This window comes from Pipistrellus kuhlii, unplaced genomic scaffold (assembly GCF_014108245.1).
Source record: "Pipistrellus kuhlii isolate mPipKuh1 unplaced genomic scaffold, mPipKuh1.p scaffold_m20_p_24, whole genome shotgun sequence".
In the NCBI taxonomy this organism is placed as follows: Eukaryota; Metazoa; Chordata; class Mammalia; order Chiroptera; family Vespertilionidae; genus Pipistrellus; species Pipistrellus kuhlii.
The window spans coordinates 1,117,318-1,130,127 of record NW_023425523.1 but is presented as its reverse complement, the minus strand read 5'-3'; the positions used below and the strand labels follow the sequence as shown (position 1 = coordinate 1,130,127).

The window sequence follows — 12,810 nt, the reverse complement described above, 5'->3', positions numbered from 1 at the left end:
CCGCTGTGCCCTCCCCGCCCACCTCACCCACTGTGCCCTCCACGCCCACTGTGCCCTCCACGCCCACTGTGCCCTCCACACCCACCTCACCCGCTGTGCCCTCCACGCCCACTGTGCCCACCTCACCCGCTGTGCCCTCCCCGCCCACCTCACCACTGTGCCCTCCACGCCCACTGTGCCCTCCACGCCCACTGTGCCCTCCACGCCCACTGTGCCCTCCGCGCCCACCTCACCACTGTGCCCTCCGCGCCCTCAGCGGCGCTGGCGCTGGCACTGGGTGCGGGAGGGGACCGGACGGGCACACTCGGGTGACGGGATGGTCCTCCTTCGCCACGTGCTCTGGGCTCTGACTGGAGCCGGCCCTCGGGCTCCATCCCCGGAGCGGTCCCCGCTAATTACCGGGAGGAAGAGGGGAGGCGCTGAGAGCGCCCGCTCCCTCCAGATTTATGGGCTCAATAAAGAGCAGCCTCTTCCACTTCTCAGGGCCGGCTGATTTATAGGGGCTTCGCTGGCACAGAAATTAGATTAAAATTCTTTATTGCATCTTGTCTGCAGTGCTTACACTTGAAGGGGGACCTGGGGAAGGAAACCCTCTCCCATCTCCTCGCCGCCCGGCGCCCAGAAAACCAACTCGGCTGCGGTGGGTGTCCACCGGCCGCGGGGGGTCATCCTGCTCCTCGCCCAGCGCGGTCACTCGGCCGCGTGGCGTCCAGGAGGACGGGGAGAACTCAGTCCCCCAGGGAGCGACCTCTGGCGCCCGCTGGCCGGACGGGCAGAGCCTCAGTGGACCCCGAGCCTCTGCCTGCCGCTCCGCAGCTCCGGGCCCGGGCCTCCCAGCACCTGCTGAGCGTCGCTCAGGGGATGGACACGTGAGGTCCGAGCTCCGTGCCACCCAGGATGCCCCGGGCTCGGCTCCCAGGGGGACGGGCACCCAGCAAAGCGCGGGGTGGTCTGCACCGTGGAGGCTGGGCGTGTGACCCCGCAGGGACGCCGCGGGGGGGGGGGGGGCCTTTGAAGAAGTCGTTGCGGTCGCGCTGCGATCCGGCGCCTGCCGGGCTGGGTGCGGAGGGGACGGGCACTCTGAGATGGGGGTGGGCTCAGTCCGCAGGGGTGCGGTGTAACGGGAGCAGGAGACGGAGTGTGTCTGTTGCAGCAAACCTAGGAGTGCACCCACCCACCTCGCAGCAGCCGGGGCCTCGCGCCGCACCCTACCTCTGTCCTTGAAACGGGGGTGCAGCCTGGCTGGTGTGGCTCAGGGGACAGAGGGCAGGCCTGTGGACTAGAGGGTCCCGGATGGATTCCGGCGAGGGCACAGGCCAGGGTAGCAGGCTCGGTGCCCAGGAGGAGGGGTGCAGGCGGCAGCTGATCAGAGGTTCTCATCATTGAGGTTTCTCTCTCTCCCCCTCTCCCTTCCTCTGAGATCTATACAAATACATTTTTAAGAAGTGAAATGGAGACAGGAGCGCCCTCCCTGAGGGTGTTGCTGGGAACCAGCGCCAACGTTTATCCCCTCTTTTTCCACAGACGGGCCCCCACCGCTCCCGAGGACGGAGAGCGAGGCCTCCTCGGGGTCCCGCCCGCCCCCGCTGCTCCGGGGACCAGGAGGGGCTCCGGCAGGTCAGGTCAGTGCCCCCGGCTCCCTCTCTTCGAGCCGCCGTGGCCCCGGCCCACGCCAGCGACGCCCGTGGGCGGGGTAACGTGGGCGGAGGTTTCTGTGACCGGCTCCCGGCCCTGCCCTCGGCGCTCTCCATGGGAGGAATGGGTTACGCTCGGCCCCCGAACCCCGAAAGAGCCCTGGTGTGTTCGCCCCCAGGCCCTCAGCCGGTGCGGGCCCTGTGGCCGCCCAGCCCCGACCCTCCGTCTGTCCGTCCGCCCGCCCACCCGCGTCCCTGAGGCTCACCCGGGCTCTGGCCGCTCCGACGGCTGCATCAGGGCTGCTCCTGGGCCCTCGCCCTGAATGCATCCCCCGCGCCTGGAGCAGCTCGGCAGGCGGGAGGGGACCTCATGCCACCTGCCCCCCCTCTCCCCCACACCCCCGCCTCCCGCCAGCGCAGGCACCACAGGCACCGGGAGGGGCCGAGTCCGCTCAGCAGCGTCCCCCACCAGAGCGCAGTCTGACCTGGTTTCCGTTCCAGCCTCAGTCCCATCACTGCCCACCGTCTCCCACACACGTCCCACGTCACAGGCTCAGACGTGCACCGGGCTCCGTGGCCGGTGACCACAGGCTGCATTGGGGCGATCCCGATCACTCACGCTCCCTCAGGAGGAGGGAAGCTGAGGCCAGCTCGCAAGGGAGGGGTTAAGGGGGAACAGCGGCCGGGAACACGCTCCCCATGGCAGGCGAGGCCCGGGCGGGGCGGGGGGGGGGGGGGGAGGTGGAGGGCGCGGGACACTGGTTGCTGATGGGCAGGAGGGGGGGCGGGGGCGGGGGACACTGGCTGCTGATGGGCAGGAGGGGGGGGGCGGGGGACACTGGCTGCTGATGGGCAGGAGGGGGGGCGGGGGACACTGGCTGCTGATGGACAGGAGGGGGGGCGGGGGACACTGGCTGCTGATGGACGGGGGGGGGGGGGGGGGGGCGGGGGACACTGGCTGCTGATGGGCAGGGGGCCGCGGCGGCCCAGCGCAGGGACACGGAGACGCTGGCGGACGCTCGGCGGAAGGTGAGTGGCTCCTGTGTAAACTGGGGGTTTCTGGGAAACCGTCTCTGAATTCTGAAGTCCACGCTCCTGTGTGTGCGCTGTCCTCACGTGTCCTCGGGGTCCGTGTGGGTGGGAGACCCCCTCCGGCCCCGCCGAGTTCAGTCTCCAGCTGTGTCCCCGCCCCGGGGGGGGGGCGGGGGGGGGGCGGAGACGCTGCAGCAGCCGCCGCCCCGGCCGACACTGTCCTGTCCTCGCCGGCGCCCGTGGCGCTGCCCTCTGGCGAGGGGTCAGTCCCGGAGGCTCAGGTTACGTCTCCTCCTTTGGACTCAGATCCGTGGACAGCAGGCGCTTGAGCCAGGCTGGGCATCAGCCGTCCGCGTTATCAGTGGTGACCCTGGGCCGGGGCACCCGCAGAGCCCCCAAACCCCCGACAGGGACACCCCAATGCGGTCACTTCTCCCCAGTGTGAGCCCCCAACCAGTCCCTGAGCCGAGGGCTGGGCCTCCAGCTGCAGCCAGTTGGCCTGTGGCCCGAGGCCCAGGCTGGACGAGGCTTGGGGCCTGCAGGTGGGGCGGGGGAAGGGGCGGGGGAAGGGGCGGGGAGGTGACGGGAGGCCCAGAGCCCTCGCGGGGGTGGCAGGTGGGGCTGGATGGCAGGCCACCGCGGTGCAGGGCGCTTGTGTGAGAGCCGCGCGTTGTGGTCCAGCTCATCTGTCGGACCCAGGCCTGCTGCCCCGGGCGAGGTAGGGCGCCCGTTACCGCCGGCTGTGCTGAGTGGGGCCTGCTGGTCCCGGAGTGCGGGTGGCTCCTGTGTGTTGTCACCTGTCGGTCTGTGTTCCCATGCCTGGCACACAGTGCTTCTCGGCATTTGAAATCGGATGCAGGGCGTTCCTAGCGTGTTCTGAGAACCATTGGACTTAAGTGCTGGGGGCGAGTAACCATGGTCACGGCTGCCCAAGCAGCCACTGCCAGCGTGGACGGCACCCCAGCACCTGCCCCTGCTCACCCCCACACGCACGGCCGGGGTGGCCCATTCCCGGGGTCTTGGGGACGCGGGCGGCACCAGAGCTGTGGGTGTAGGATCTGCCCACTCCCCGGGCACCGAGAGGTAAATAAGTGAAGACACACACATGATAAAAGTAGTAATATAGGCAGCATCAGCCTCAGAGGGTGCTAAATTGAAATTTATATTAGAAAATAAATAGAACAGGCGATAAAACTGGGACTGATAGGAGTAAATCTGAGCCGACTCGAAGCCGTGGCTCGGCACTGACTGATTGCCTCTGATAAACTCGGTTTCCTGAGATTTAACTGGAGAATAAATGAAATTTCTAGCAGCTTCATTACAGCACTAGGACAACTTTAAGACAGTGCTTCTTGAAATAATCATGTTTGTGAACTTCCAACAAAGCTCAAGTTCAAAATGCCTCAAGGTTATGATTATACGAAAACCTGAAAATCTGTGACGGAATGCCGTCTCGCTGCCTTTTTAGTATTTTAAATGGAACGCCCCGGGAAACAGCGGAGGGCGCTGCGGAGCCTGTGCTCACAAACCCCGTCATTAACCAATGAGCCCAAGTGGTGGGCCAGAGGCCGGGAGCAGTGTCCGCTGACGGCGAGACCTCGGTTTGAGTGCCAGCAGCTGACGGTGTGACCTGCTCACTGTCCGGGTCGCCAGGTCTGACGGAGGGCGAGGACCGTGAGGATGGGAAGGCCTGAGCTCCGGCATCCTCATGGCAGGACGTGGCATCTGCGCTGGCACCGGCCAGGGACGACCTCACAGTGAACTGTCAGGTGCTCCCAGGTGAGGCATACACAGGCACACCTGCCTACCCCCATCCACCCCAACCTGACGCTTGCCCACCAACCTCCAAGAATTCTTCCCCAACCGAGAAGGCTGAAGATCCAGCCACAGCTTCCGGTGATTTATGACACACACACCAAACCACGTACCTGCTGGCTTCCTGACCTGTCACCGCAGCTTCACGGGACCCAGGCGGCTCCTCGTGTCCGAGAGGATGGGTTTTGGGACTGAAGGTAGGTGTTAGTGAAGAACGTTGTGGAGCGGCTGTGGCGTTCGGACAGGACCAAGCCTCGGCCTGACTTGTGACAAAGCCCCCAGCACCCTTACAGCGATAGGCTAGTTATAAGCCGACCCACAGTCCGGCCCCGCAGTCCGGGGAGCTGAGGGGTGTGGGCCGCGGGGGTGCAGCAAGTGCTGCCTGAACAGCTGATGAGTTCAGAGGGCGACACCAGGAAGGAAGCAGGTCTGGAACTCGCAGGGACTCCACGCATCTTGCCCTTGTGCTCTGTGAACTGACGCTTCCTTCTCAGGCGGAGTCTATATCTTCGTGTTTCTGATAAACACAGGCAACTACATTGAATTTTGTCAGGGGGGGAGCACAGAACCTTGAAGCTGATCTTAAAGGTATACAGGGGGGAGGGAGCGGACTGCACGCTCAGCAGGTAACGGGGAGCTGCTGGGCTCAGGGCTGCGTTACGAATGAAGGTTCTGGCCCGGAGGCGGCTGTCCTGCTGGTGTGCCGGGCCAGCCCGGCGCGGTGACCACAGGCGTGACGGCGGCCAGGGCGGCGGTGAGGCCGGCTGGGGCCGCAGTAATACAGGAGGTGGGAAGTGGTGGAGGGAAGGCTGCATGTACAGCTGTCCGTGACAGCCCTATCTTTGCGTGTTTGGTATTTCATAGATGTTGAAGTTCCTTGAGTCAGAAATCCTAAATGACACCAGGCCCAAAGCACTGTGCCTGCCGGCCCGGGAGGGAGGTGTGTAAGGACCAACTGCTCAGGGCTCGTCCGGGAGCAACGTGAGACAAACCATTCACATTCAGTGCTTACTGAAAAGAAAAAACTTTAAAACCTCCTTAAAGTTAACAGACGCCATGAGATTTGATGAGGGGCGTGTCCATGTCCAAACATCCTCATTGTGAGAATCTGAGGCGTGGAGAGCACGGAGCACGTTCACAGCATGTGGGTGTGCCTGCCCACGTGCTCAGAATGTTGTCTGTTTTTGTGCATATTTGCACACTTTAATTCTATTACTTGCAAAATCTTTAAACTAAAACCCACTGACTTCCAGGGAGTAACTATGTCGGAGAGGAAGAGGAGGACAAAGTATAAAAGGGAAGAAAGCGCTGCCTGTGCCCACTCCCTGGGTCAGGTCCTGCTTGAGGACGTGGCCTCCACACGCTCCCCCGCCGCCCCACTCAGAGGCCACGCCCCGCTCACTCCGCTCCACACACACACTAGCGGAGTTCTCACAGCGCCAACCTCGGCAGCAGTGAGCCTGAGCTCTCGGACACCAGTGTACTGTGTGGGAATGTGGCCTGAAGCATTGAGTAATATGTGCAGTACTTGTTCAGAACCCTTTAAGAAGCGAGAGTTGTGAAATCAGAAAGCAGTTAAGCTTCAACTGCCTGAATGTGTCCGTGGTGCGAAGACCCTCCCCTCCGGACCAGAGATCTCAGCAGACAGAGAGGACGAGAGGAGAAACCGCGAGAGAGCATGGCAGCGGGAGAGGGGGCGCTGCGCCCCCGGGAGCCGGGAAGCGGTGGCACTAGCTACAATCCGGCTAGGCAGCGGATTGTAACGGGGGCGGGAAAGGTTAAACCCGGTCCCCCTGGGAAGCAGTCACCGTCTTCCAAATTAAAAACAAAACCCACCCCCGGTGCATGTTCACAGCATGTGGGTGTGCCTGCCCCCCACCCACCCCCGGGCCGGGGCGCACAGCACAGGGACAGGAGAGGCAGCAGAGAGACAGAGTGAGCAGAGCTGCAGTGTTTATTGAGCATGCTACAGAGGGAGCAGAGTACACACAAGGAAAGTAGACCACCATCAACCTCCTGACTTTGTTAGAAAAGTAATTTTTAATTGTGCCGCTTCCAAACTAGACTGGATTTTACATTTCTAAAGATGTAAAAACTCAACTAATAGAAAATATACATGACCGTTCTGTCTACATAGGTAACAGAATCTATGAGTCTTGAACTAAGTACATCAATTTCAAAAAAGTATTGGTCATTTAAACAGAATCAGCAATTCAGATCGACAAGAACTGTTCAAATTAATTTGACCTGTAGATTCTGAGCCATGTTTTTATTAAAGTCAGATCTATTCCTAAATACAAAATATTTTGAAGGTTTATTAAAACTGAATATTACAATGCAAGGTAAATTAAGACTAAAGGCACATAAACTTTGGTCCCACCTGGTTGTCAGTTTTAGAAAACTGTCACAAATCGTCTTCCTGCCAAGGTTTGCAGCGACTCTGCCTCCCGGACAGACATGCACCTGTCCTGCGCTAGCTAGACCCCTCCATGCTCAGAAATCCACAGCCACGTCCAGTCGTCACCACACACTAAGGATGGCGATAGGTATTGAAATGCACGTAAGTCATGTCAACTTCAAAAAACATCTACGGAAAATGTTCAGCCACAAACAAGACGTTACTTGGTGCTGACGGTAGTATATGACGCGTCCCACAAGAGCGTGTACAAAAGGTTAAGGTTCCAGGATGCGTTCCATAGGGCTCGAACTGACAGAAATTAATACTCTGCATCTCGTTAACTCAACTAATGCCTACGCTCCTAACAGAATCTAGACCAGATGGTGAGGTACAAAAAGGCCAATGTGCTTTTAAAGCAATAAAGCCTAAGGTGATAAAACTAAAAAACGCTGCTTTGTTCTTTCAATATCCTGCATCGTATTTGACTAAATAGAAAGAAAAGTGACAAGCCAGTAATTCAAAGTACGCTCCAAGCAGGAGAAACAAAAACTTAACCTTTTCACACACCCTGCCTATACATGTGTACCCCATGTAACAGTGTGCCCGAGACAAGCAATCCTTGTAAATGCCTAGTCAATTGCACAATAGCAACACTAGTTTTCCTTTAAGGCACGTATGTCAACTAAGTTGAAAAAGAAAAGGAAAATTAAACAATGTTAAACAATAAAAATGGCTTCCCTATCGAACAGATGGAATCAGCAGTTAATACTCTGCCTTTACATATGCCATTTCGATTAGAACCAAGGAATGATAACAGCATGAGAAAAAAAAAAAAAAAAAGGAAAACAAACTCTGGTCCCCACTCTGACAGTCACGGGTGTGACCCTGGATCCGCCCGCCCGCCGGCTCAGATGGTGGACTTGGAGAAGGACACACGCAGGTGGTGGTTCTCGCCCAGGTTGTAGTTGTGCAGGTCGATGAGCGCCTGGATGGCCTCCTCCACCGTGGCCATCTGCAGGAGGGCCATCTTGTGATCTCTTCTGAAACAAGAGAGGAAGTGAGACCCTGCCAGCCACCGGGGCCCAGGAACACCTGAGCTCCGTCTGTCCCACAAACCCGTCCGTACACACGAGTAACACTTCCTGGAGAGAACGGGCCCTCCCCCGCCACCGAAGTCCGGAAAGGTGCTTACTGAAAGAACTTGAACGCCTTCACGGTGCCCCCCGTGTTGGCAAACAGAGTCCGCAGGTCCTCCTCGGCCACGGACGGGCTGGGGGAGGGGAGCAAACCAGGAAGAAAGGTCAGTCATCGGCTTACACTCAGTTCTCAAGGGCCCACCCTCCTGAGCGCCAGCTAACTGCTGATACTCACGGGATGTTGGACAGGTGAAGGGTTGCAGAAGGAGGGAAAATGTTCTGAAAATTTTTGGATCCGGGTTTCTTAAAGCGATGCAGCGGGGAATTACCAAAATCTTTAGTGAGACCTTGGTCATCGAGCCCCTCCCGAGGTAGCTGGACAGTCTGGTGTTTGGAGAGAGTGACGCGGATAATCTTCCCGTACATTTTCTGTCCATTAAGATGGTTCATGGCTACAAACGGAAACAGTGCCCACGGTGTAACAAAGCACAGAGCAAGGTGACTTTACAGTTTAAATCAGAATTCTCGGATTTATAGAGGAGTCCTGAGTGTCTAGGAACCACTGGTGTCACATTGAATCCACTCTCCCCAGACGAGGCGTCTCACAGAAAAGCTTCCTCCACAGAATGAAATCCAGGTTAACGCCCCCTTCCGACCACCATCAGCCGTGGCCCCAGGAAAGGAAGTGAGCATGCCCTGCCCTCTCCTCCCTCCTGCTCCACCCCACCCCCCAATCGAGGCACATTACACTCATGACAACAGTCTGAACATAAACAAAACCAGGATCGATTCGGAAGGGTTTGGTTTAATCCTCCCCTTCCCCCCTAGGTACTGCTCAGCCACGGGACCGTGGGCACCGTTCACCGAGGCTCTGCCACCGCAGCTCCCGCGAGAGGAGGAAGAAATGCTCCCACAAGAACCAGCTGCCCGAGCAGAGCGCACACAGTGGGGAAGGGAAGGCTGGGTGCCTGAGCTCTGTTCTCAGAGGCAGAGACCTGCACTTCCAGAAGCAGGAAGACAGCTGCACACAGGGCTACGCTCTGTCTGAGCGACACCATCACTGGTGAGAACGCTGCGATTCAAGCCGCTTGTCTCCAAAGGCAAGTACCTGGTTAGCCCGTGAGCCAAGTTAGACGGAACAGCAAACTGCACTAGTGCTCACCTCAGAAACGGCCAACTTCAAAATACCAACTGTGACGCTGCAGTCAGCCTGAGGCACCATCATTCCTGCACCTCAACTAAGCATTCTCAGCTAAGAGCATCTCTTCAGGCCATCACTGTGTGAGGAGGTGGTCAGACCCAAGCATGTGATCTGACTCTGATGTACCATGTTTCCCCGAAAATAAGAGCCTCCGAAAATAAGACCTAGCACATGGAAAGATAAGACATCCCCTGAAAATAAGACCTAGCGCAACTTTGGGAGAAAAAAATTAATATAAGACACTGTCTTATTTTCGGGAAAACAGGGTAGTAAATGAGATGCCAATTCAATTAAAATCACCGATGACTTACATACGCAGAACTCGGTGTCACTTGACTAAAGTCTGTCTTTTAAGATTCCAAAGAGACGAATGGTGTATCTGGCACAGGGTTTTCATTTGAAAGAACCTGGTATCCTTAAAACACGTTTTCCACATGACTATTTACCTCTAAATGACGTCAGAATCCAGCAGTCTGGCATTACCTGGATCCCAGACTATATTAACAGCTAGCTTCCATTACCAGGGACAATCAGGAGAGGAGCGTTATAATATAAATGCCGTGATTTTTATGCACAGTTGTTACTGCATTTCTGGAGCCCGAATCCCTTCCCATGAGACTGAACATGAGACAGTAAGAGGAAAGCAGAAAAGCACACGTATGCTCACCCCCACCACTGACATGAAAACAGGAGCATTAACAGGGTGAGCCCTGCTCCTGACATCACCCACAGCCTCCTCCTCCCTCTCCTCGCCTTACCCAGCTGTGACTGGTGCCCGTCGGCCATCTGGATCAGAGCGCTGTCCTTCTTGTTGTACAAAATCTTCACGCGCTGCACGTCGCCATAGACACCTTGGGTGGAGCCACAGAGCAATCCAAAAGGGAGTTAATTGTGTGTGCAAGCCAGCCAACGGTCATCTGACATATTAATGAAACACTCAGACACCAACATGATCACCCATTCAAACGCACCATTCTCACAAATGAATAAAGAAAGATCAAGATTTTGAACAGTGAATTTTGAAAAGAACAAATTTTGATAAACCCTCAAAGCTATGTGAATGATATTAAAGACCATGCAAAATAAATCAGCATGCATTAAAACAAATTTTGTGTCTATGGAGAGTTTTAAATAGCAAAGAAAAATAGCAAAAGATTTACTATTCAACTTTAAGCCAAAGTGCTAGCTACAAATAAGAATTAAGGTGAAACCAAAATCAAATCAATAATAAAAGTATAGTGCTAACAATAACATACCGAAGAGGGTAAACAGACTTTGGGGCGTAACCATCTTTAGAAGGAGAGAAGAGCAAGCAGCGTAAGACAAGGAGAGAGGAGAGTCGAGGAAGAGCGGAGATGAACAGATCATCCATACGAAGGGTGGTTCCCGCAGAATGGTGAGGTGGTCATGGATCATGGTTCAAGGCGGTTAATTGGGGCAAGTTGGTCCGAGGAACATTTGTTCAAGCCCAGAGCATGAACAGAGGGAATGGAGACAGGGAATGAAGACAAGGACAAGGAAAATAAGGATCAGACAGGGGAGGGAATGGGTGTTGGAAAGACAAGGAGAGGGAAGGTGAACACACGGGGAGGAGGATGAAATGGGGAAGGGAAACAGCAATGCAGAAGAAAAAAATAAGGAATTGGGGAACAAAAAAAAAATAAAATATAGGTCAGTACATAGGAAATGCAGGAATTTGGTCAGAAAAATGGTTGGTTTATGTACTGTACAAGAAAACTGAGTAAAATGTAGTCATCCAAGACAAATATGGGTAAAGTACATCTACATCAAAGAGTAATTACAGCATTTCATCTCAACACAGGGTAGGAGCATGCACAGGGTTGTAAACTCTGAACTGTAACTGCATAAGCATGGCTGGTTATGAAATGCAGGCAGAATTTTTAAAAGAAAACAAAGGCACTCTGATCAAACCTTTTCACATGCAGAACTGCGAATGACAATAGTACCAATGATAAAATAAGCTCAATGTTCGTATTGACAGAGGCCAATTAAAAATGAAACAAATGTTCAAATTAGACACCATAACTGATACACTGAGCCTCCCACATTTCATACCAGCTCTCATAGCAATCAAAATAAAACATACCAGACATAAATGTACAACTAAAAAATAACTCAGCGGTGAACTATTTAACGGGGGCAGTAACGCTGACATATTTGTAGGAGACAGTGACTAATAACTGCAAAGAAAATTACTAAAAGGCGGGAGAGTGCCTCGGCAAGATCTTTGGAAGAACCTTTAAAGAAACACGGATTAGAGTCGTTCACATCAAAAAGATTTAAAAAATACAATGACACATAAGCATGAAATGAACAAGCAAATAATTAGACAAGGCAAAGAGCAAAAAATTTTACAGTTAAATCTGCAAACTGGATTACATTTGCCTTTGAGAACAAAAAGATAAAAAGCCAAACTACTGTACTTCACCATATTTTTCTTAGGAAAAATAGGTAGTTAGGTTAAAAATATATATTTAAAGAGATATGACTATCTAAGGAAACAAAGTATTACTTAAGTACATAGGTTTTATTCAGAAGTAGAAACGTACAAAAATACTTTGACTAATGAATGTACGTAACAGAAAGGCAAGTGCCAAATGAAATCCACATGGAAATTGCACGGATGGGATGGGGGACAGGGCGGCCGGCCACTAACCTCCTCGTTCAGATTGCTAACCAGCAGGACCGTGTTGCCGCCCGCGGACACTCCGGGCATCCCCACGCGGCCCGCCGCGGCCGCAGCCGCAGCCGCCGCGGCGTTAGGAATGGCCAGAGGACTCAGAGCTCCTGGAACAGCTGCAACAGGAAGCCCTAATTTTAAAATAAAGCGGATTTTACGAAACACACACAAGTCGTTCACAAACACCAACTTAAGCACCCAGGCTGCAGGGGCTCCGCCGCACTCCCGCGGTTCCTGAAAGGTAATCTGTGTAACACTGAGACAGGAGTCTTACAGAAAGACAGCTGGCTTCCGGGAAATCATTAACCAGAGATCTAAAGAATGGGCTACATTAACAAGTCAGACCAGTGGTCAGCAAACGGCGGCTCGCGAACCACCGTTTGCCGCTCTATTGACTAATGAGTTTGCGGGCCACTGCAAAAGGCATTACCCTCACTCAGAAGTTTTGACTTCAGGTTAAAGACAGTACATTATTAAAAAGTTTTTCAGTGCTTTTCCCTAGCAGTGGTCGGCAAACTCAGTCAACAGAGCGGTAAACCGACGCTCGAGCCAGTTTTCCGACCACTGAGTTATCTGGTCCCGTTTCCTATGAAACGCAAAGAAGCATGCCAGTGGAACAGTCAAGTCCAGACGTGCACACCCTACTGAAAAATCACCTTCCAGATACGGTGACTCCCTTCCTGCACAGCAGTCTTCTTCCTGAGCTCACGCCTGAAATTAAACCAGTCAGCACAGCTCAGAACCCAGGGTCCCTGCTCTAAGGACAGTGATTTCCAACGGGAGGCTGGGAATGTGTTTAAAACATGCCACCCGACAGCAGGAATACTGACCATGTCCTGGACTGTCCAGTAACACCAGTGCCCATAGCCAATGCAACAGCCATCATTACACCA

At 54.6% G+C, this 12,810-nt stretch overlaps 1 protein-coding gene across 5 annotated transcripts in view; it reads right to left on the bottom strand.

Annotated features, from left to right (window-relative positions):
- Nucleotides 1–6,417: 6,417 nt before the first annotated feature.
- Nucleotides 6,418–12,810, bottom strand: part of PTBP2 (polypyrimidine tract binding protein 2) — a 30,355-nt gene continuing 23,962 nt past the window's right edge. Inside the window, exons 9-14 of one of the 5 annotated variants that reach the window (XM_036452641.2) lie at nt 11,894–12,048; nt 10,473–10,506; nt 9,975–10,067; nt 8,251–8,467; nt 8,072–8,149; nt 6,418–7,919 (exon numbers count right to left, since the gene is read on the bottom strand). In XM_036452641.2, the coding sequence (XP_036308534.1) occupies nt 7,787–7,919; nt 8,072–8,149; nt 8,251–8,467; nt 9,975–10,067; nt 10,473–10,506; nt 11,894–12,048 (710 nt within the window). In that variant the 3' untranslated portion in view covers nt 6,418–7,786. Of the gene's footprint in view, nt 7,920–8,071; nt 8,150–8,250; nt 9,334–9,479; nt 10,068–10,472; nt 10,507–11,893; nt 12,049–12,810 lie in introns of those variants that run through there. The other 4 variants (XM_036452642.2, XM_036452645.2, XM_036452644.2 and 1 more) reach the window with 4 other exon arrangements.